This window comes from Colius striatus, chromosome 9 (genome assembly GCF_028858725.1).
Source record: "Colius striatus isolate bColStr4 chromosome 9, bColStr4.1.hap1, whole genome shotgun sequence".
NCBI classification, from domain to species: domain Eukaryota; kingdom Metazoa; phylum Chordata; class Aves; order Coliiformes; family Coliidae; genus Colius; species Colius striatus.
In genome coordinates this window covers 20,897,908-20,918,316 of record NC_084767.1, presented here as the reverse complement: position 1 = coordinate 20,918,316, position 20,409 = coordinate 20,897,908, and the positions used below count along the sequence as shown (strand labels likewise).

Sequence of the window (20,409 nt, the reverse complement as noted above, 5' to 3'; positions counted from 1 at the left end):
ACTTTGTTTATCAGCAGTGATTTAATATGTAGATAAATTATGTTGGGTAAATGCCTGTCTCTTGGTGAGATGGCCACGTAATGTAGCAAGGGAACGAATTCTACAGGGAGCCAGAACTGTTGTAATGCACGTACATATGTATGTCTGCATTGTCTCCTCCCTCTTCTGACAAACTGCTGCCAGTATCAAGTGATTGCTGCCAGTCTGTGTCTGATGAATGGGGAAAATCTTAGGTACTCCCATCAGTGGATGGCAGTAATGAGGCAGTCTGCTGTTATTTTTTGTTTATATACCTCTGGATTTGTGAATACAAGGAACCAAATTAATTTCAGGTTGGGGGTTACAGATGTTCCTTTCCATTGTGCCAAGTGCCTAGTTCAGTTTTCTTTTTCACCATCCCAAATTATAAAACTCCTTTTTGCTTCTTTTTGCTGGTAATTTTCCTTGAGACAGAAGGTAAAAAGTATTTCAATAAAACTACTCCTGGCATTTTAGGAGCAACAAAATTGTCAGTGGAATGGATTTTTTAAATCAATAAATGCTGCTGCCCAAGTCTGGCAAGATAACCTGTGATTCTATGGGAATGACTCCCTTTTGGTTGTTTTTTTGTTATCCCCTAGATATGGGTGAGTAGTCCGCACAATGCTACTGGTTACTACACAGTGTATGGAGAAGAAGCACTGCACGCCGATCACTTTACTTCTCGGTTGAGTTTTGGAGACACTCAGACTGTGTGGGCTCGGACTGGCTACCTTGGCTTTCTGCGCAGGACAGAACTTACTGATGCTAGTGGAGGTGAGAGAAAACAAATGTGTTTACAGAAGCATGTGTTTGAAACTCCTGGAGATAGCTGAGCTAGCAAAGAGTAAGCTGTCCTGCAAGATTACCCTGACTTCCATTAGAGAAAAGTGCTGAATGTGACAAGAATCATTGCTCTGTTCGTGTTTATATATACATATTTGGTTATAATATGAGCACATTTGTTAGAAGTACCAGAGCCTTTCTACTTGCTTTTCCTCTGAACCTCTTTCCTAGCAGACAGGATGTAGTATTTCAGTGCTGATCTAGAGAATATAAATAAAGTTGTCATTCATCAGTTCTAGGACATGGATAAATACCAATGATTTCCCAGCCTTTCAGAAGTTAAAGGTCTAGAGGAGTAACTTCTCCATAGTGTTACCACTGTAGAAAAGAAATAATTAATCTCAGGTTTTCAGTCTAAGCCAAGATTTCTAAACTTGAGAAATTTAAGCAGATGGGAGACAAATTTTGTTTTTCTCTTGAGACAATACAGAGTAGGTGTAAGTCCTGATTATCATACTTTTTTTCCAAAAAAAGCAATCTCTAAACATCTGAAGAAGGTGTCTGAATGCTTATAATTTATTAGCAAGTGGATATTGCAAATTGTGACTGAACTTAAATGAATAGTGAGATTTACATGGAAAGTGTCAGTGTCCCCTCGTTACTGTGTACTGGACAATGAGCTGTAGGGGGTTCACAGACACCTTTTACATTTCCTGTGATCACTTGTGGTACAAGATAGAAAAGCAGGTGTTCTCACTTCTGGAACGTAAGTGTCTGGGGAACAGCATGCATGTCTGTCCTACTTCTAGTCCTCCATTATATGAAGGAAGAAGAGTGATCAAGGAGAGAAAATTGTTGAAGATGCAGACTTTTGTTGGGGAGCTACCCGATTTGTTGCAGTGCATACCGGTCCAGGATTCAGAAATGGAGGGAGTTGTTCTTGCTTTATTAACTGGAGGGAATTTAGGAAGCTGAGAATAATATTGCTGTCTTGAGGACAACTGGGATATAAGGTGGTTTAAAAAGAAAACAAAGTTATATTTGGAAATGTGAGAAGTGCTCCTATTGATTAGAGTTAATCTGGTAAGAATAGTGAGGGTAAAGGATGGTGGACTTTATGAACTAGGATTACATTATGTCAGAAAAGGAGCAGAACTAGGTGACACAAAAATTGGTTTTGGTCTGGTTTCATTTGCTTGGATTCAACAGGCAGAAGTGCTACATGATCTCTTTATTCTCCTCAAATGGTAGAGCTTGATGTCTATTATAGACTTTCACCAGGAACCAATTAGAGCATCAGGAACAGGCATGTAGAAACAACTGTGTGTGTTCTGTAGATCTGATTATGTGTTAAATGTCTGTGCTACATTGCAGAGAGGCACGATGCCCTGTATGTGGTGGGCTCTTTGGATGAAACGTTGGAGCTCAGAGGAATGAGATACCATCCCATTGATATAGAGACCTCTGTAATAAGAGCACATAAGAGCATTGCAGAATGGTAAGAGCCTCAGTATTACTTTTATATACCCTTTTACTTCTTCTAAAGTAGCATAAATCAAGCTCTGTGGAACAGCATGCTAGACTGAGACCTTGGTGTAGAGTGAACTCACCAAAACTTTGCCTAGAAACTACTGCAGTGAGAGTAACTGAAAGAGAAGGCCCTTCTTTCCCCTGCCTCTGCCACTACAATCAAAAAAGCTCATAGCTTTATCAGAGTTTGATCTTCATAGTCTGAAAGACAGGGAGAGCAGGGCACAAACAGGGCAGCAGAGCACTTGCAAGCCGTGCTGTTGACCTGCCAGGCTGTGTCAGAATGTATGTGTTCAGACTTGGTAAACACATCTTGGGGATTTCTAGAATGATACGTTCTAACATACATTATTCTCATTTGGTCCCAGTGGATGATGTATGCCATTTGGCTCTAGGTCCTCTTCAGTCTCGAAGCAGTAGTGTTTACTTGTAAGCTTTGAGAGGTTTTCTTTTCCATTCAATAATATCTGAAGACTTACACAAGTATATTAATATCACGTATGCACACACTGAACATGAAATATTAATGGTTCCCGTTTTAATACATAAGTGTACATATAAGAGAAAAAGACCTACTTATTGTTCATGGACAATTAAAAAAACAGTGGCAGAGGATATCCCAAGAAGTTACAGCTTTAACACCTCTTGATTGATGAATATTTTCACATTACTATTATGTCACTTGTTCTCATTTATTATATAGTTTGGGTCGTTATAAAATATCTTTCCAGCGAGTCTCTCTCAGATAACCAGCAGCTCTTTAGACTTGCTGTGTTTTTTTTCTCACCATTAATGTTTGTGTCACGCCAACAGTGCTGTGTTTACATGGACCAACTTGCTGGTGGTGGTTGTGGAGTTGGAAGGCTCAGAACAAGAGGCGTTGGACCTGGTGGCGCTGGTAACAAATGTGGTTCTGGAGGAGCATTACCTCATAGTAGGTGTTGTAGTAATTGTGGACCCTGGTGTTATACCTATCAATTCCCGTGGTGAGAAACAACGAATGCACTTGAGAGACGGATTTTTAGCTGACCAGTTGGATCCTATTTATGTTGCCTACAACATGTGAAAACAGCAAATCGCATCAAGGCTAAAGCACCAAAATCAAGGGACTTTCCAAATAACATCAGAATCCATTTTCTGTTTCCAGTTTTAAAAGCTGTTGAAGGCACAATTTAGGACAATGGAGATACTAGTCTTCACAGACCTTCATCTCCCAGATTGCATTTGCTTTCATAAGCCCATGGTAACAGTTAACAGCTGTCTTAGGATGGAGAGTTTACTGGAATTCCTGAAGGAAGCTTATTAGAACTGTCATGGACCAATGTTTTTTTTACAATACTTATGAATGTCATTACTTGATGCACTGCGTAAAAGGACATAAAGCGGGGTGGGGAGAGTACAGCAGCTGTGAGGAGGACTCTTGGAAATGATACTGAAAGTTCTGAGTAACTGTTTGGAGTTCACCCCCTGGGTGACCGTTTGCAATATATTGGCAGTATCTGGGTTGGGTCGTAACTTTCAAGATTGCACACTACCATATTCTCTACTGTACTGAAAGGAATTTTGCACATATTTGGGATTTTAAAATGCAGCCTTTTTATTTTAAATCACTGACTCATCCCTATTCAGAAGAAACAAATTCATTCCAACCCTGGATTCAATATAACAACAATTATGCTACTGTTCAGCTTTTTCGTACCAGGCAAACACAAATACTGCAACTGTAACAAGGTATCGTGCCATGCTGGACTCTGTAATGCTATAAACTTTATAATAAAATATAAATTAATATCCAGTTTTAACTACTTGATGCAGGAGCCTTCACTGCTCTTGCGGTTGTAACTTCATGTTAAAGTCGCTTGTTTCCATAGCATTCGCTGTTAATTACTGCCCTGCATAATGCCAAGTATTTGAAAGTTCATTCCAAAGCCAGTAGTCTCCAATGATCCATAGAAATGTTTACAAAGCATGGTCTTACAATATGTTTTCCCTGAACATCCTGTGCTAAAACTTAACGATAGTGATTCTTTTATTTTCCACCATGGACAAAGATATTCAGTGTTAGTTGGCTTGATTTGCTGTGGTACAAACTTTGGTTTTTAATTAGAACGGTATTTAGACAGACTTCTTTGTTCGAGCTGAAACACCCAGTTGGTTGAGTCACCCTTGGCTACTTAACGTTTTGAAGTTTCTGCCTGATCTAAGACTGCAGTGAACCTAATTCAGAAAGAGAATGAGAAGTTACTCAAATACTTCATGTATTTGAAGGTAAGCACGAGACTAGCAAATAACTATTTTTTATAGAGTTCTTAAAGACTTTGAGCTACATAAAGTTTTTTTAAATAATGTGTAAGTTTGCAAAAGAGCCAGGTTTTTCTGCAAGGCAATTCTGCCTGGATCAGTGCCTAAGGAAGATGGATGTCAGTCTCCTGATTTATCAAACTGACTCTGGGTCAAATAAACTATAAATTCGTCAACAAAAAGCTTTCATCTATAGTAGTTCTTTGCCCTCATAGTGTTTGACTGTGGTGTATTATACAGCTGCATACTCTGCTATGACTGTAATTATGTACAGAACTTACGTGTAACTTATTGTTTAAGTACAGCAGCCTCTAGCAGTGGACTGTGGGACACCCCTCGTAACAAAACAGCTGGCGAAAGGGAAGAGCTACCTAACCCCAATTTTAATGTTGTAGTTTTATAGCAAATAAAGCAGTGTAAGATTTTTGTATTGAGATATTGATGACAGTGAGACAAGTTGCCTTGTAAAGTAAATCTAAAACAAAAAGCACATTAAACATTTCAAAACAGCTCTTGAAAATCGACTTGCTGAGTGTTGAAACTTAACGCTGTTAAATCAAAACCTTGACTTACCTACAGTACCTGTGTTTTGGACAGTGTAATGCCTGAAGGGCTTTTTCTGAAAATTTTCTTTACATTGCTTTACAACTCAAGCAATTGCACACCCTCACAACCTTCCATGTGTCCGCAGTACCCAAACAGAAATGCTCTCAGGTGTGTGGTTTACTGCTGTGCCCCACTCCCGGTGTGGGCTGCCCTCTTGACAACTGGTGTTACCAAAACCAGTTCAGAAGAAACTCTCTACCACTCCATTATTTAGTATTAGAAAGCAGGTGTGACTTTATTCAACACTGAGTGCGTGGGGGATCACTCCTAATACACACACCCTGAGAAATTAAAGAATGCACCTTATATACAGAAGAATGAGCTACCCGTTACGCACACTGTACAAGCAGATGTCCACCGTCATTTGTGTGGAGAGTTGAGAACATAGTCATGGATGTTTAGCATGCCCTCCTTTTAGCTCATTATCATATTAAGGGGTGTTAACAGTAATATTAACAGTTAATGAAGCAATTCCCTCATTTTGGGCACTGTGGCCTTGCTGAAACTGTTTTGAAGTTATTTCTCTTCACAGTCCCATGGTCTATAGCCAAAACATAACTGTTTTGCAGCCTTAGGGAGCCCTTAAGACTCCCTCCCTTGGCCACTTCTCAGGAGGAGGGTCTCTCCAGGAAGCCCTGGAAATACAGGAATCTGGTCTCACAGGCACCTGCCCCACACCACCATTTGCTGAAGCTGGGGCTGAGGAGCAGAGTGGGGTGGTGGGTGCGTAACATCCCGCCCCTCGGCCCGCTGCTCTTTCACACAGCCACAGCCGTGTCTCGACATGAAGCGCTACCCTCGGCGCGGCCAGGAGGCGGCTGTGCCCCCGCTACACGGGGCCGCTCCCCGGGAGGCGCCTGGCTCCGGGCGCGCAGGCGCATGCGGCGGGGCCGCGCCATGGTGCCGGCGGGACGCTGGGCGCACCGGGCCCCCGTGCGGGCGGCGGGGCGGAGCGGCCACACGGGTGCGAGCAGTGCGGGAGGGCCTGCGCGCAGGCCGGTGCCCAGGCCAAGCACCGTCGCGTCCACACGGGAGAAGCCGTACCGCAGCCCGGTCTGCGCCAAGGCCGTCGCCCTCTCCTCCGGGCTCGTCCTGCACAAGCGCACCCACACGGGGGAGCGGCCTCACTGCTGCCCGCGGTGCGGCAAGGCCTTCATCGCCTCGTCGCACCTCGCACTCCACCTCCGCTCCCACACGGGGGAGCGCACGTACCGGTGCCCCATCTGTGGGAAGCTCTTCCTCCAGTCCTCCCACCTGGGGCGCCACCAGGCCATCCACACCGGCGAGAGACCTTTCCAGTGTGAGGAGTGCGGCAAGCTCTTCGGGCGCGCCTCGCACCTCACCAGCCGCCGCCGTGAGCACACGGGAGAGAGGCCCTTCCAGCGCCTGCAGTGCAACACGGCCTTCACGCAGAAGGCCGGGCTGGTCCTGCACGCCCGCCTGCACGCTGGGGAACGGCCCTACGGGTGCGACAAGTGCGGGAAGAGCTTGCGCTCTGCCGCCCACCTCGTGTCTCACCAGCTTCTGGAGTCAGGCGAGAGGAACTTCAGATGCCCCACCTGCGGGAAGGCCTTCAAGCAGGCATCATCCCTCAGGCAGCACCTGAAGGCCCATGAGGCACGTGAGCCTCACCGCTGCTCGGTCTGCAGACGGACCTTTCCAGGTCCTCTTACCTCCAGCTTCACATGAGGACGCACAGTGGGGAGCGGCCGTACCACTGTCTGGTCTGCAACTGGACATACGCCAGCATTTCTACCTTTGAAAAACATTGTAAAAAACACCAGCAGGACGAAGAGAGGCCTCCTGATGCTAGGCCAAGGCTAATGATCAGCAGGGTAAAAGCACTACCTGAAAAGCAGAGGCAGAAACGGCAGCCCCAAGATGACGGCTTTGAGGAACCTCACCCGTCCAACCCAAAGCATCAGCAGCAGGCAGAAATGCTGTGAAAGTCACTAAAATGAGCTGTGCCCGACCCTCTGCAAGATGGCTGATAGGCGACAGAGTCTCTGGTTTAATTTTTATTGAAAGAAAACAAAATGCTGCACTAGCATTACTTCAGAGCCTATTTTCAAACAGAATTCTTTCCCTGACACAAATACTTCTTGGACACAGCAGATCCCTAAAAGCCTGCTGAGGTTTCCTGCAGTCAGTATGAAGAAGGGGCTACAGGGGGATTCCACTCCCCTCACAGACCAAGTGGTTTTGGTTTATAGCAGCATTTTCTAACATGGACTTCCAGAGGTTCCTGACTAAAGCGCCTGCTTTTACCCAACTTGAAAGAGGGATACTGCTTTGTATGCAGGAATCAGTTACATTACAGCCTCTTTAATGAAGGCAAAATTCGTCTGAAGAGGCAAGAGAAGTGGCCCGCCTACAGAAAACAGATTTGTACAAGTAGCAGGTTTGGGAAACGAGCAGGAGTTTATCCTGCACAACACAATTTTGTTTTTAAAAGCACTATACAGTGTGAGAAGACAGCATCTTTGAGCCTTATGTGGTTTTCTCATTGCTATTCACAAACAGACGTTGTACGTAGCACCCAGATAATGCTGGATCTGAAGCACATTTAAAGCACGCCAGGTGTCATTGCCAAAGCAACCCAACTCATCTTTCTCAAAACTAATGAGTGTCAAAAATCTGTAATACAGCCATCTTACACTGAATGAGTTTTGCACTTGAAAGCCCAGCTTGTGGTAAAGGTACAAGAAAGATTTTTCCTGCTTTTTTGGGAATATGACACGTGGTACCAAGGGAGCCCTAAGCCCTGATTCCTTCCGAGGTAACAGGTTGCTGTATGTGGTTTGTGGGCCGGTCACCACGCGGTGGGAACCACGGAGAGGGCTGCTGTCGAAGCGGAATGTTTCGCAGCGATTCTGGGGTGTGAGGGCATTCTAAATAACTTTGTAAACATTAATAAAACTGCCTTTGTTGCAGCAGTGCTCTTCACGAGCCAGCACTTTGTACTGGCTTCTTAAAAGATTCATGTCATTGTAGCAACAGTACTGTGAGATGCTTTACACCTTTATTTATTGCTTATTGTTACCCAGGAACTTAGTATAGCAGAAGAAACAAGGAAGCAGTGAGTTCATTTTAGGTGCACATTCCTAATTTGCTTTACCAAGTCCCTGATTTTTCTTTTTGAACACTGTTTCCCTGCTATTGGGTGAAAACAGGTATTATGCACTTTAAAGATCTTTTTGGATAGACTTCTGGTTTTGGTGTATGTAGCATATTCACAACTCTGTTGTAAGGACGAAAAAGGAACTTTCTGAAAGCTTGCACATTTAAAATATTTCTGTGCATCAGGCCAGAGATCATGTTAGTAGATGATAGAGCGGGATTATGTCTAATGACTAATTTACAGCTAACAAAACTATGTTTAATAATGCTCTTTTTACACTTCAGGATTTACTTGATGCTGAGTATACCAAGATAAAACTCTTTTTGTTGAACTGATGTTTATATTCAGCTGATTAATACACTTTAAATATTTAGGTTGTAATACATTTCAAATGAGATGTTTCTAACCACAGTTTGTTGTCATGGCAAATTGTAATGTACATGTTTGCTCCAGTCTTCAGATTTTGTTTTGTGACCAGCTACGTTGTTTAGGAGGAACTAGACATACTGGGTTTTGTTTCCAGTTCGGTTATGCCAGTGCCACCTAAGCAGAGTTCTGTCCCTTTTTTCTCTTTTGATATGTGTTATTAGATAATAAACCCCACTGTCTTTTCTTCCAGTCACTTTTTTGATTTTTAGTTTTAATTCTGTTCTCACCTTAACATAAAAGTTTGCTTATGGAAGTCAAAAACATTTGCTAATTTTCTAGCATTCCTTAAAACAGCTGTCAAAGGTAACTGCAAAGTAATGACTTGTCTTTGTTTTGGGCATTTTCCCCTGCCAGACTTCAGTGCCATACTGGTGGTTTCTGTACTTGTGGTGTGCCTATGTGCAGAATCCAGCTTTCAGTGGCAACAAAATATGAAAGCAGCCTTTTAAAGATCAAGTTTGTGTTGCTCCTTAGTAGCTTTGGAGGTATTTAAAAAGCTTCCCATTTTGCTGTTCTAGTTTCCTGCTCTGCTGCCTGTCTTCCCCTTGCAGTGGGAAGTCCACACTGTTCAGCATGCAGGATGAACCCAGGCTTTGTACAGTAAAATCCAGCATCAAGAGTGTATCAGAGTGGGAAACCTGAAAACATACTCTATTGCTCTGACTGTTTCAGGACAGTAAGGCCCATGCAAATCCTGCAGATAAAATATCTGGTGGGGGGAGCAAATTCAGTGGTGGAGCTCTCAGGGAAATCCCGATGCTTTCTTTTGAAACATATTTTTCAGCTTAACATACAGAAGGAGTGGGGATATGCATCTGTGTCACTGGACTGCCAGGATGGAGGAGCACCTGGTGCCATCCCAGCTTCAATTGCAGAGTTCTGAGTGCCCAGGAGATGCGGCCCCACTGTGATGTGTTTACATGGTTGCTTTCCTCCATCCAACAATGTCTGGCATCTGTAAAATTCCACATTTGATTTGTGGACAAAACATATTTTGTTTTGCTCTTTAAGATGAAGTCTTTTTTCTTGTCAGTATGTGAACTCTGCTATCAAGTGATTCATCCCAAATGCACAGTTAACAAGATGAAGGGATGTGCTAATGGCAATCATCAGCCCTCCCAGTAAGGTCCTATGTGGAAGACCATTTTTGTAGGGGTCTATAAGTGCTCTTCCAGTGCTGGTAATTTTGTGTCTGATGAGAGAGAGGGCTGGCTCTTCTTCACCAATGCACTTTGCCTAAAATCATCTGGGGAGAGAGTCAAAGGGCAGCCAAAGCAAGAAGTAATGGCAGCATTTTAAATTACGGAGATGTGATTCAGCAGAGGTTCAGTCCAGCACATATGTGCTAAAACTGCCCCATCTGTCCCTTTGCTAGTTTGCAAAGTTAATGTGAGTCTGTTGAACGTCTCAGGCTTCTCTTGTTGGTGTGCTTTCTTCTCATTTCACTTTTAGTACTGTTTGATAAGTAGTTCTTGTCTTGACAGGGCATCTAATATAAGAAACCCACCCTTCCTGGTGAGAAATTCACTTGGATCTTCTCCTACAGGGAGCCAAAAGCACAACTGACAAATGTGTCCAAACATCAGGTATGCACTGCTAGTGAAATGCTGCTGCTGTTTCATCCTTGGGAGCCTCCCAGGGCCCTGAGTGTCCACTCGTGCAGACCCCAGAGCTCCATGTTACCCGAACAGCCTTTCTACAGATTGTCACATACCAGTCTGCACCAATGACAAAAATGTGAGTTTTCTGAGCTCTCCTGGGATTGATGTAATGTCAGATGAATCTAACCAGTGTCAGTGAGGTATTTTAAGAGCACACGCAGCTCAGGTGTCTAGCAGGCTGATTCTGTTATCTGGGATGACAGCATAACTAAAAATTATTTACTAATGTCATTAGCCTATCAGCTTCCCTTCCTGAAGAGTGAATTATCCCTGCCAGAGCCTGTAAACCAGTGGTGTCAAGACTGGTACTGTTAAGTGTACAGCCTGTCGTCGGTGGGAGGTTAGCAGGTTGCCTTTTGAGCCTCCTTCAGAGCCAGCTGTGATGTCTGCCTTGAAAAGCTGACACCTGATCCTTGGTCAGCCCCAAGGCTTGAGCAATTTTCCAGCAGTCAGGGTGCTTGCCTCAGAGGAAGACAACGCTCTCTTCCTCCCTGACAAGAGGCACCAGCTGTACTGCTCCTTCTCCTGTGCCAGGTGAAGCCTCTGTGAATTCCCATCAGTGGCATGCTAAGTCAGGATCAGCCCTACTGCCAGAAACGTGTGTGCAGTCGTACCACATTGCTCACTGAGGGACAGGACAGCCCACTGTGTGTGTCAGCAGCTCTGCCAGCACTCAGGCTGCAGTTCCACCTACAGCACTGAGTGGCTGCCATGCTGAGCAGGGCTGCTGAACAGGCTTGGTCTTGGGGAAGGATCGCTTGTCTGTGAGCGCTGCCGGTGCAGTGAGGCTGAAGGCAGGTGAGACTTGGGAGACCTGCCAGACAGCCTCACTGTCAGACCCTTGTGCTGAAGCATCAGACCCCTCTGTTGAACTCAGGTTGAAGGCTTGAGAGAGGGTCAGGAGAGTCTGGGCTATCCTGCCTCACCTCAGGGACCCTGGCACAGACGGTGTCCCCATTCCTTGTCCTCATATGCTGCCTCAGATCCGTTCAAGTGTTGGAAATAGTTGAACCAAGAACTGATGAGGATGTTAAAAATGTGGTGAAAGTAACTTGGATGCTAAAAAAGTTCTCAACAAATAAATACTACCCTGGGATAGTAAAACTGCTTTTTTATTTCTGGATGAAGTAGAAGATTTTGTCTTTCTTGTATGTTTGTCTCTGCCTGAGTGTCCCCTCTCACAACTCAGAGGAGACAGAGGAGAACAGCAAGATGGTCCCTGTCTGAAGACCTGTCATTTTGCACATGAAATCATTATGAAATGCAGAATGAGGTAAAAAGGACAGCAGTATCTGCGGCCATTTACGTGGTGAATTTGTCACCACAGGTGTTGCTAGCCATGAGTGCCAGGCTCACTGGCACAGCTGAGATGGTCAGCAAGGGCTGGCCAAAAGAGGCAGGAGCATAGCCTTTGGGCAGATTGCCCTAGGCCTAGGTTTGGCTTTGTAAAGGCTCACTAATCCAAGTCCCTGGGTGGCCCTGGCAGCCACGGACACATGGTGAAGAGCAGCAGTCCCACAGAGGTGCATTGTGCCCCTCTGGCCTGCCAGGTACACCTGCCAGTGTGCACAGCCGGGCAAAGCATGCTGGTGCCAACAGCCTTTAGCTGTGTGGCCAGCCACAGTGATGGCAGGAAGGGGATGAAGGTTTGATACCCAACAAGAAACCCAAGGCTACTGAGCTGTGGCAGTGCTTCAGGCTGCATCCTCCATGCATGCAGCCTAGGACAAGAGGACACATCTTTCACAAGAGACGAATTGTGGCCCCGAGACCGAAACAACATTTTATTTTCACCATTACTGCACACTCTGGAGGCTGTGCCAGGTCTACATGAAAGCACAGTGGTCACAGTGGGTAGATCCCCCCTTCCCTTCAGACTGAGCCTGGAGACCTTGCCATAGCACAGCCAGAAGCTGTCCCCAGCCCAGGAGCCTGGAAGCTTTTGCTTCCACTTCTGCAGGCTGCTAAGAGCAGGAGGAATCATTGACGAAAGAAAAGCCTAGGCTATTAGATGGTTATGTTTTGCCTTTCAAGCCAAGGGTGTCTCAGTTTGCCAAGAAATGCATGGGCTCTGCTGAGCCCCTGTGACAGGACAGGGGCTGTGCTGCTGCCTGGGTTAGTACCATGCACAGGGCAGTCAGAACCCACGGGAATCAACACAAACCTTTTTTTTCAGGCCAGCAGAGCTTAGAACCAGGCTTCCATAACCAGCCCCTCTGCATCACCTCCTACTTCAGCCTTTGAATTTCCCTTTTTCCTTTGAAACTAGTTTAGACCACAGTGTCCGCCTGCCCCAAGCCCCCCGTGCATCCCTTGCAGCAGGGAAGGAGCTTGAGACGAGGCCTTCACACACCACACCCAGCCAGGTGGGCACTGGCCGTTTGCCTTTCTTGAGCCGTGCGAGTGTCTTGTTCTCAAAGCTGCAGAACTTAATAAGCTGCTTTAGCCTAGCACAAGCTTAACTCCAAGGAGCCCCTAAATCACACTCAGTCTTTTGCCCGGAGGAGTGATGCTGCTCTACATCTCTCCAGCACGAGCAGAAGGTGCTCGCCTGCATCCCACCATCTCACTCATGCTCAAAGAACTCATGGCAAGCAGCAGTGACCATCGCGATGAAGGCCACAAACTCCTGAAAGTCGCACTCTGCATCCCCATCGCTGTCCAGCGCCTCCATGACTTTGTCCACAGTCTCCTGGTCTTTGATCTCCTAGAGGAAGAGAAGCAGGCAGACAAAGCTGGGGAGGATCAGAGCAAGGCACAGACAGTGATGTGTCCCCAAAATCTCAGGTGCTCTCATGACTGAATCTCTGGTCAGACACATCCCCCATAGTTGGTGGCCACTTCCTGCCTGTGTTGGGACAGCACCCTGTGCCTGCAGCAGCATCTGCACTGCAGCAGCCCTCCTGAAGCAGGAATCACAGTGCTGGGCCACCAGGAAGCGATGTCTTGAGCCCCTTGAGGCAAGGCTGTCCCCCTTCCCAGGGAAGGAAGTTTCCCCAGTATCCAACCCAAAGCCCAGTCCCCAGTGCAGGCTGGTGGCCTTGTCCTGCTACCTGCTGCTAAGCAAAGTGTTTAATGCACTGTTGAGTGAATAACCCCCTTCCCCTGCACTTGCTTTCCCTGGGAGACAGCAGAGCCTGGAAGCAGCTGGACACAGCTCCCTGAGCCCAGCCAAGTGTGTCACATGAAGGGGAATACTTACACCAAGGAAATGGGTCAACTCATTGTTAATGAGCTCCTTCAGTTCAGATTTCTTCAGCTTGTGCTTGTCTCCCTCCTTCCCTGAGTACTGATGGAAGGCATCAATGATGGTGATCATGGCCTTCTCTAGCTCAGACATGGTCACAGTGTGGCCCTGAGGTCAGAGGGAGCAATGGATGCATTAGCCTGGGCAAGCTCCAGCAAAGCCTTTTGCTTTGCAAGCAGAGCTACCCTGGGGCTCCCCCCTACAACATCAGCAATGCCAGACCCCACACTCAAAACGTGCTGCTGAAAAGCACCACTAGCAGCTCTCACTTCGGAGAGTAAGATCCTGAAAGACCTTGGCTGTGCCTCCAGCAGCTCTCAAGGAGAGGAGAGTAACAACATGGGGAGTGCCCAGAACAGAACTGCTGTGTGCCAGGAGCTGATGCATCTCCTGGGACTGATGCAGCTTTGGCACCTTCAATCTCTGTGTGGTCAGAGCATAGGGGGAGTAGCTGCAAAGCCCTGTGGGCTTCAGCAAGGTGCTCCTCCTGCATTTTCTGTATTATGAATGGAACTGGCTAGCAGGAGGCATGTTGTCACTTGACCTCTTCTTTGGCTCACACTGTTTAACTCATTGCTTTATTCTTGCTTGGAGGAGGGTTAGGCAGAGGTTTCATTTCTGCACATGAAGCTTCAAAAAGGTTTTGCGGTCTTCTTTGTCACAGGCTTTCTTGCCTCTGCCTTTTTTTTTGCCTGCAAGCCTGTCTCCAACTGAGCAGTCTCAGGAACCCAGCCAGGAAGCAGATCTGGTGAGTGCCAGCAGAAAAGAATAAGTACATCTTTAACCTCCCTTCTCCCCCACTTGATCTGGAGACCCTCTTGGGAATGTTAATAATTGGAATTGCAGCATTTCCTGCAGGTTACCCAAACAGCCAAACAAAAGACTGAGGGAGAGATGCAAAACCACCTTCCCAAAAGCTGTCATGTGCCCTGATGCTGAGAAAAAAAACCACAAAAAACTTATTGTCTGGCACTTGGTTAATTCATACCCCACGATAAATGTCCCCTGCCTTGCAGCCTGGCTCCCGTTCCACCACCACAAGGCTCGACGCTGCAGGCGCAGACTCCCAACCCACTCTCAAGCCGACGTCCTGCCCTGTGCAGCAGCAGCTGTCCAAAAGACAGGACTCCTTGCAGCCGGACAGGCAGCATCCCTCAGGCGCTTAATGCGCGCATCCTCACAGCCCCTTGCGCGCTGTGCCTTGCTGTGTCAAGCTGAGCTCGCTGCCAGCGGCACTGTCCGCAAAGCTCGGCGTGCTCTGCGGGGGCAGCGCTCGGAGCTGCCACGGTGTCCCCGCGCCACCCTCCCACCGCGCCAGCCAGGCGCCCGCCCCGCGTCCCCCGGCCCCTCACCTCCCTGCGGGCGCGGGGCTGCGGCACAGCGACGCAACGCGGCCGGGAGCCGCGCGGGACCGGCTTCTTACGGTCAGACCGGGGAGCTGCGGGGAATCGGCTTCTTATGGCCGGGGCGGGGAGCCGCGGAGAACGGGAGGCTTCTTATGCCCGGGGCGGGGAGCCCGGGCGCTGCAGAGGCGTCCGCGGCGCCAATGGCAGCGGGGGGCGGCGGCGTCCGAGGCGGGCGCTGGGCCCCGCGGCACACAGGGACGCATTGAGCCGCCCACGGCCGCGGAGCCGCGCGGGAGGGCGCCGCCCTTGTGAGAAGAGCTGGGCAGTCAGCGGGAGAGGCGGCCTGGCGGCGTCGCCTGTGCTACCGCTCTCGTTCACAGTGAACCGTGAGCCACGGCTGGGCAGGCGCGGCCAGAGCTGGGCTGGGCGCCCCAACGCCTGCCCCAAGGCACCCTGCAGACCCGTGTGTGGGAACCATGGACGCCTCTCTCCCCGTGGGCCCTGTCCCAGGACTGCAGCTCCTCTGGGGCACAGGTTAATCTTTGCGTAGGACGGGAGTATCGCTCACAGCAGCTCGTGCTTGCAGCCCTGCACCTTCATTGTGCATCTGTAAGACAGGTCTGTCTGCGTATTCCTTGCCACCCCATCAGCCTGGGGGATAGTGGGACCTTTTGCAAGGGAATTGTGATTGTATTGGGCTGCAAGTGGTTGAAGGACAGAGCTGGCAGCAGCTCCTCCCCAATGTGTGCTAGGGGGCAGCACCTGGTTCTGGGGTGTGCCTGACCAAACCCTCCCAGGAAGCCAGCTCTGGTGGCCAAGAGCTGTAGGGGCGCTGTCGCCCAGAAGCCCTCTGCCAGCCCCAGCAGCCGCATGGCCTGTGAATGCACTTCGGTTGTAACCCAAGAGCTCCACGTTTCCCTTTGCCGCAGAGACTCCCCATGGGCTGGTGCACAGACTGGAGAGAGATGATGCTTTGTGGGGTCTGGCAGGCAGTGTGGTGGGGAAGAGGGATCTGAGGGCAGCAAGTGACAAGTAGCAAGAGCAGCAAGCTGCAGCTTTTGCCCAGCCTGCTCCTGGTGGCACAGTACAAGCGGGTGGTTGGTAAACACAGAGAACATGCTGAAGAAAGCAGGTTTTCTCGGTGTTTCATTGCCTAGCCATGCTGTTTGCCAAGAATGAGATGGGATGAACCAAAGTTGAAGCTGTCTGCTGTTACTGATGCAATGTGTTTCCGCTTATGCCTTTTTCACTGCAGCACAGGATCAATAATTGCTTTATGTCTTAGGCCTTTGCCGAGTTTCAGACTCAGTGTGACTCAGAACAGGTCACTACTGTTAGGAAGAAGACAGGTTAGCAATACTCATGATGGAGAGAGAGCCCAGAGGTGTAATTTATTACCACAGTGAACTCCTGTGGGGCAATGTGGGGAGCCCTACATGTATGCTTGTGGGGCAGGATGAAGGTCTGGACCTCTTCAAGAATGTCCCTTTGAGGAGGTAAGACTGGGTTGCTGGGCAAGCACAGTCTCTGGCGGTTCCCGTGTTCCCCAAAGCTCCCATGGACACAATCACTGGGACAATACCTGCCATGTTATTTAACAGTTTTCCACCTACCAGTGTGAGAAACCTGTCCACATTGATCATTTCCTTTACACCAGCTCTTGAAAGCTTTTGTAACAGCTTCAAATATAGGTTTGGGAGAAATTAATTTCCTCAGAGTTACACTTGAGTACGTTGTCTCTAAGCGCAGAGTTGACCACTGAAGTTCTTGCATTCATGGCATCACAAACTGCAGCAGTTGTCTGTGCCCTCATTGGACTGGCAGGGGTAGGAGGCACACTCTGACACACTGGTGCTTCTGGTGTGAAGATTGTCAACAACCTTGCAATATCTGATTTTTTTTTCCCAAGGATATTTGTATTCACTGAAGAGCTGTATGTAAATAGGGCTCTCTGTAAGTGGAAAAGAAACAATGTTTTTCTCCATCAACAACAATTTGATATGGTAACTCTCTTGGCTCAGTCATCAGCCAAGAAATGCTTTAAAGCACTGCATTTCTAGTCATAGTCAAGGTCTTAGCTTGGGCCTTATTAAACCATTTTCTGATGACATTCTTGAAACTGACGTTTTCTTAAAATGGATTAGAAAAATCAGCGTTTAGCAGGTCAAAACCTGAACAGTCTTTTTCCTGCTTATTTTTTGCTATCTGTTTCACTCCAAGTTATTCTATATTTCATGGAGATTGATCAGGAACAATCTGCAGCACTGGCTGGTAGGGTGGGAAAGAGCAACAGGATCAGGTGTGAACACCAGAAACTTTGTCCCTTTCCTGCCCCTGTTATTGAGCAGCTCCAGGCAGCTTTCCTGATCCTTGACCAGGCCCATATCATAGCAAACATTGTTCTTCTGGATGGAGTCATCCCTGTTAAAGTCCGGGAGACTTGGGTGTGGGTGTGGGGCTGACAGCTGTCTGTGCTTCTAGTGCTGCCCAAAGAGCTGCTTTCATTGTTTTAAAATTCATGGTCCTGATCTTTGAATTTGAGTGTCACCTTGGGGCTCCTTTCCTCAGGGTCACCATTTCATTATCAGAGCTTTGGGCTGATGCATTTAAAGAAACAGAAGGTCTTACAGAGCCCAGGGCTGAGCAAAACACTTCAAGCTCTCTGCCTGGGTCCCTCTCCCCAGTAAAATACAATGTGGACTCTTCATAGCAGGCTCGGAGAGAAAAGCCAGTGTATTTCTTTGTATTTCTGGTGTGTGTGGCACCAGGCTCTGCCAGACCACGAGACAAAGACCAGCAGTCATTGAACTGGGAGAAAAAAAAGTAATGAAAGCAGGGGAATTTAGGTGGGTGGGGCGAGAAGCTGCTTCTGCCTCCACTGAGCTGCACCCACAGTCCCAGCACACAGAGCAGATTTGCAGAGAGGAAGTTCCCTATCTTTGTGCCATGGTCACCATGTTTGTTTCTGAAACCTCACACACAGCAGCCAGAGATAAGCTAGTGCCCTCCTGGGATGCTTCAAATGATGCCTAGAAGCAGAAACACCAGGACACATCTGGGAACTGGATTGGTGCCTGTTGCAGTTGTTGGAGGGAGATGATGGAGGGCCTGGGGGACAGAACAAACTTGCAAGGTTAAGATGGTGCCTCCCTCTTGGGAACCACTGGCAGAGGTAGCTTTACATCCACCTTCATCTCACAGATCCCGATCTCTGGCTAACTGCCATTTCTCCCAGTGCCTTTGGTCCCCCATTGGCCTCCCACCACAACCGTGCACTGGAGTTGCAGAGGAGCTGCTCTGGACTTTGCTGCTGGCCCATCAACTGCTGTCATCTTGGCAGTTTTTGTGACCTCAGAACACCAGATAGTGCTGCTGCCACTGCAACCAATTCTCTGGAGCTGGTTACACTGGAATGTTCTTATCTTGTCTGAAAGGCTGCCTTGAGCTTAGGTCAGTTCCCGACTAAATTCAGATGACACAAGAGATTACTCTTAAGTTCATTTAAAAGATATAGGGATTTGTTCTCCATCAAACCCTTGCTGAGAGGAAGCATTACAGCATTCACCCAGAGTGTCTCCAGCCCCTGGTACAGCCAGCAGGCTTGCTGGTGGAGCAGGGTGTTGAAGGCTCGTGGCCTTTGCTGATGGAGCCAGGGCATCTTGCCAGGGACAGAGGAAAACATGGTGGGTTTTTGGATGCTTCTAAAACAGTTTCTGCTTAAAATATTTCTGCTGAAAGAATAGCAAAACGTGATTTGTTAAGCTTAACTATGACCATATCTTGGTAGTAGCAATTTCTACATTCCTTTACCTAATTCCTTCTCTATCTAATTTCTATTCTAAGCTTGCCCAGTTTCTTTCCCACACACAGCTGCCTTCATATCTACATTCTAATAAGCAACTCGTCCTTGACTATTTTTTAGGCCCATTGTTCACTGTCTGATATAGCTAAAGTCCGAGGCCTGTGTCTGAGCCTAATGCAGCTTATGGTCTCATATAACGAAAGTCTGGGTGGCCCACATCCATTTTCCTCCAGGTACATTGCTACAAGGTCCCTTCCAACACTCAACCGTTCTGGGATTCTGTGAAAAGGGAGGAAGTTGTGGCATTTGCTTTTATGAGCTGATGGCATCTCAGAATAACAGTGTCTCCAGGAAGCAGAGTGCCCACAGACAACAGGGACAGAGTGTCAACTGTGGCCTAAATGTCAGACATATGAACACCAGTGTAAAAGTAATGCCCAGGTAACAAGAGTTTGGCAACTATTAAAAATAAAAGTTTAAGAACTAAAACGGAATTTCTAAGGCTGGCAGGTTGTATAGGGGCAGAAAAAAAAAGTGGTTCATCTTCCATCACTGCCTTTAGGCAAATATTACCGTAAGTTATCTGAAGATGTTGGCATTTGCAAGGAAGTGGAAATACTTACATGAAGATCGTCTCAAGTAGATTCATTATGGAAACTTTTTTTCTTAAACCAAAAATAACAGGCTAAACTCAAACACAACATCCCTATCAGTGAGCTTCTGGAGTTCCCTTTGTCCATTTAAATTGTTCGAGAGAAGCAACACAGCTCTCCCTAGTGAGGACTAGCGGTATAAGGCACAGGTGAAATGTTACCCTCATGGCATGGCACCGCTGGGAGGACTCTTGCACCCTTAGTTCTTCAGAGAAAATGTTGCTGTTAGTGAACACGTGCAGGGCTGAAGTTGTGTGTGACCTAAGCCTGCTTCATAAAACAAATACCAAAATAATTATGTAATTCCCAAGTAAAATTATTCTTTACAAATAATCCCTGAGGTTACGTTGGACGAGTGAAAGGCTATTTGCTAGTTGAGGAGCATTTAAAATTCAACTTGTGTGCATACAAGAACTATTAATTCATAGACTTCATGGCTCGCTGCCCCACGGGAGTGCCTGCAGGAGGTGACACCCCTCCCAACCCCGTGCCCACGCTGGGAGCACCATGGCAGGGTTCAGAGTGGGGACATCTGATTCACCCCATCGCCTGAGGTGAACCAACACCCATCCTCACCCCAACCCTGATGGTGTTTTTCTAAGGGCTGGCAGACCCTTGTGCCTGTGACAGGATGTGCCACAGGTCTGTGCTCCTGTAGCCTCATGGTTACAGCACCTGTAAAGCATAACGTTTTATGGGTGTCAACCCTGCCTGCGGTACCCTTGGAGAGGTGTGCCACAGATGGCAATCGAGGTGCTGAGCACCTAGGCTCATCCAGAGTCTGTTTATTAGTTCCCTTAACGATGGAAACCACACACCTGGGCTTTGAGGGGCCACAGAGGTCGGGACAGTCACCCTTGGGTGTTGATGTTGCACTCTTGCTATTGGTGTAGTCACTTAAGGAACAGA

General features: G+C 47.5%; 3 protein-coding genes across 5 annotated transcripts in view; 2 read left to right on the top strand and 1 right to left on the bottom strand.

Moving 5' to 3' along the window:
- The window catches only part of DIP2A (disco interacting protein 2 homolog A), a 133,587-nt gene extending 128,432 nt beyond the window's left edge, over positions 1–5,155 (top strand). For both annotated transcript variants that reach the window (XM_062002257.1, XM_062002256.1), the window contains 3 exons: positions 621–795; positions 2,179–2,302; positions 3,148–5,155. In XM_062002257.1, the coding sequence (XP_061858241.1) occupies positions 621–795; positions 2,179–2,302; positions 3,148–3,400 (552 nt within the window). In that variant the 3' untranslated portion in view covers positions 3,401–5,155. The remainder of the gene's footprint in view (positions 1–620; positions 796–2,178; positions 2,303–3,147) is intronic.
- Positions 5,156–6,138: 983 nt separating this feature from the next.
- LOC133626009 (zinc finger protein 239-like) lies at positions 6,139–6,930 on the top strand. Its single transcript, XM_062001944.1, has one exon. It carries the CDS (start codon positions 6,139–6,141, stop codon positions 6,928–6,930), a length of 792 nt encoding a protein of 263 aa, XP_061857928.1.
- Positions 6,931–12,209: 5,279 nt separating this feature from the next.
- S100B (S100 calcium binding protein B) lies at positions 12,210–15,153 on the bottom strand. 2 transcript variants are annotated; one of them, XM_062002767.1, is made up of 4 exons: positions 15,052–15,153; positions 14,688–14,808; positions 13,655–13,807; positions 12,210–13,159 (listed from the first exon to the last, which is right to left on the bottom strand). In XM_062002767.1, exons 3-4 carry the CDS (start codon positions 13,790–13,792, stop codon positions 13,019–13,021), a joined length of 279 nt encoding a protein of 92 aa, XP_061858751.1. In that variant the 5' UTR covers positions 13,793–13,807; positions 14,688–14,808; positions 15,052–15,153; the 3' UTR covers positions 12,210–13,018. The 2 variants fall into 2 exon arrangements, with proteins under 2 accessions (XP_061858751.1, XP_061858750.1); XM_062002766.1 differs by lacking the exon at positions 14,688–14,808.
- Positions 15,154–20,409: the final 5,256 nt, after the last annotated feature.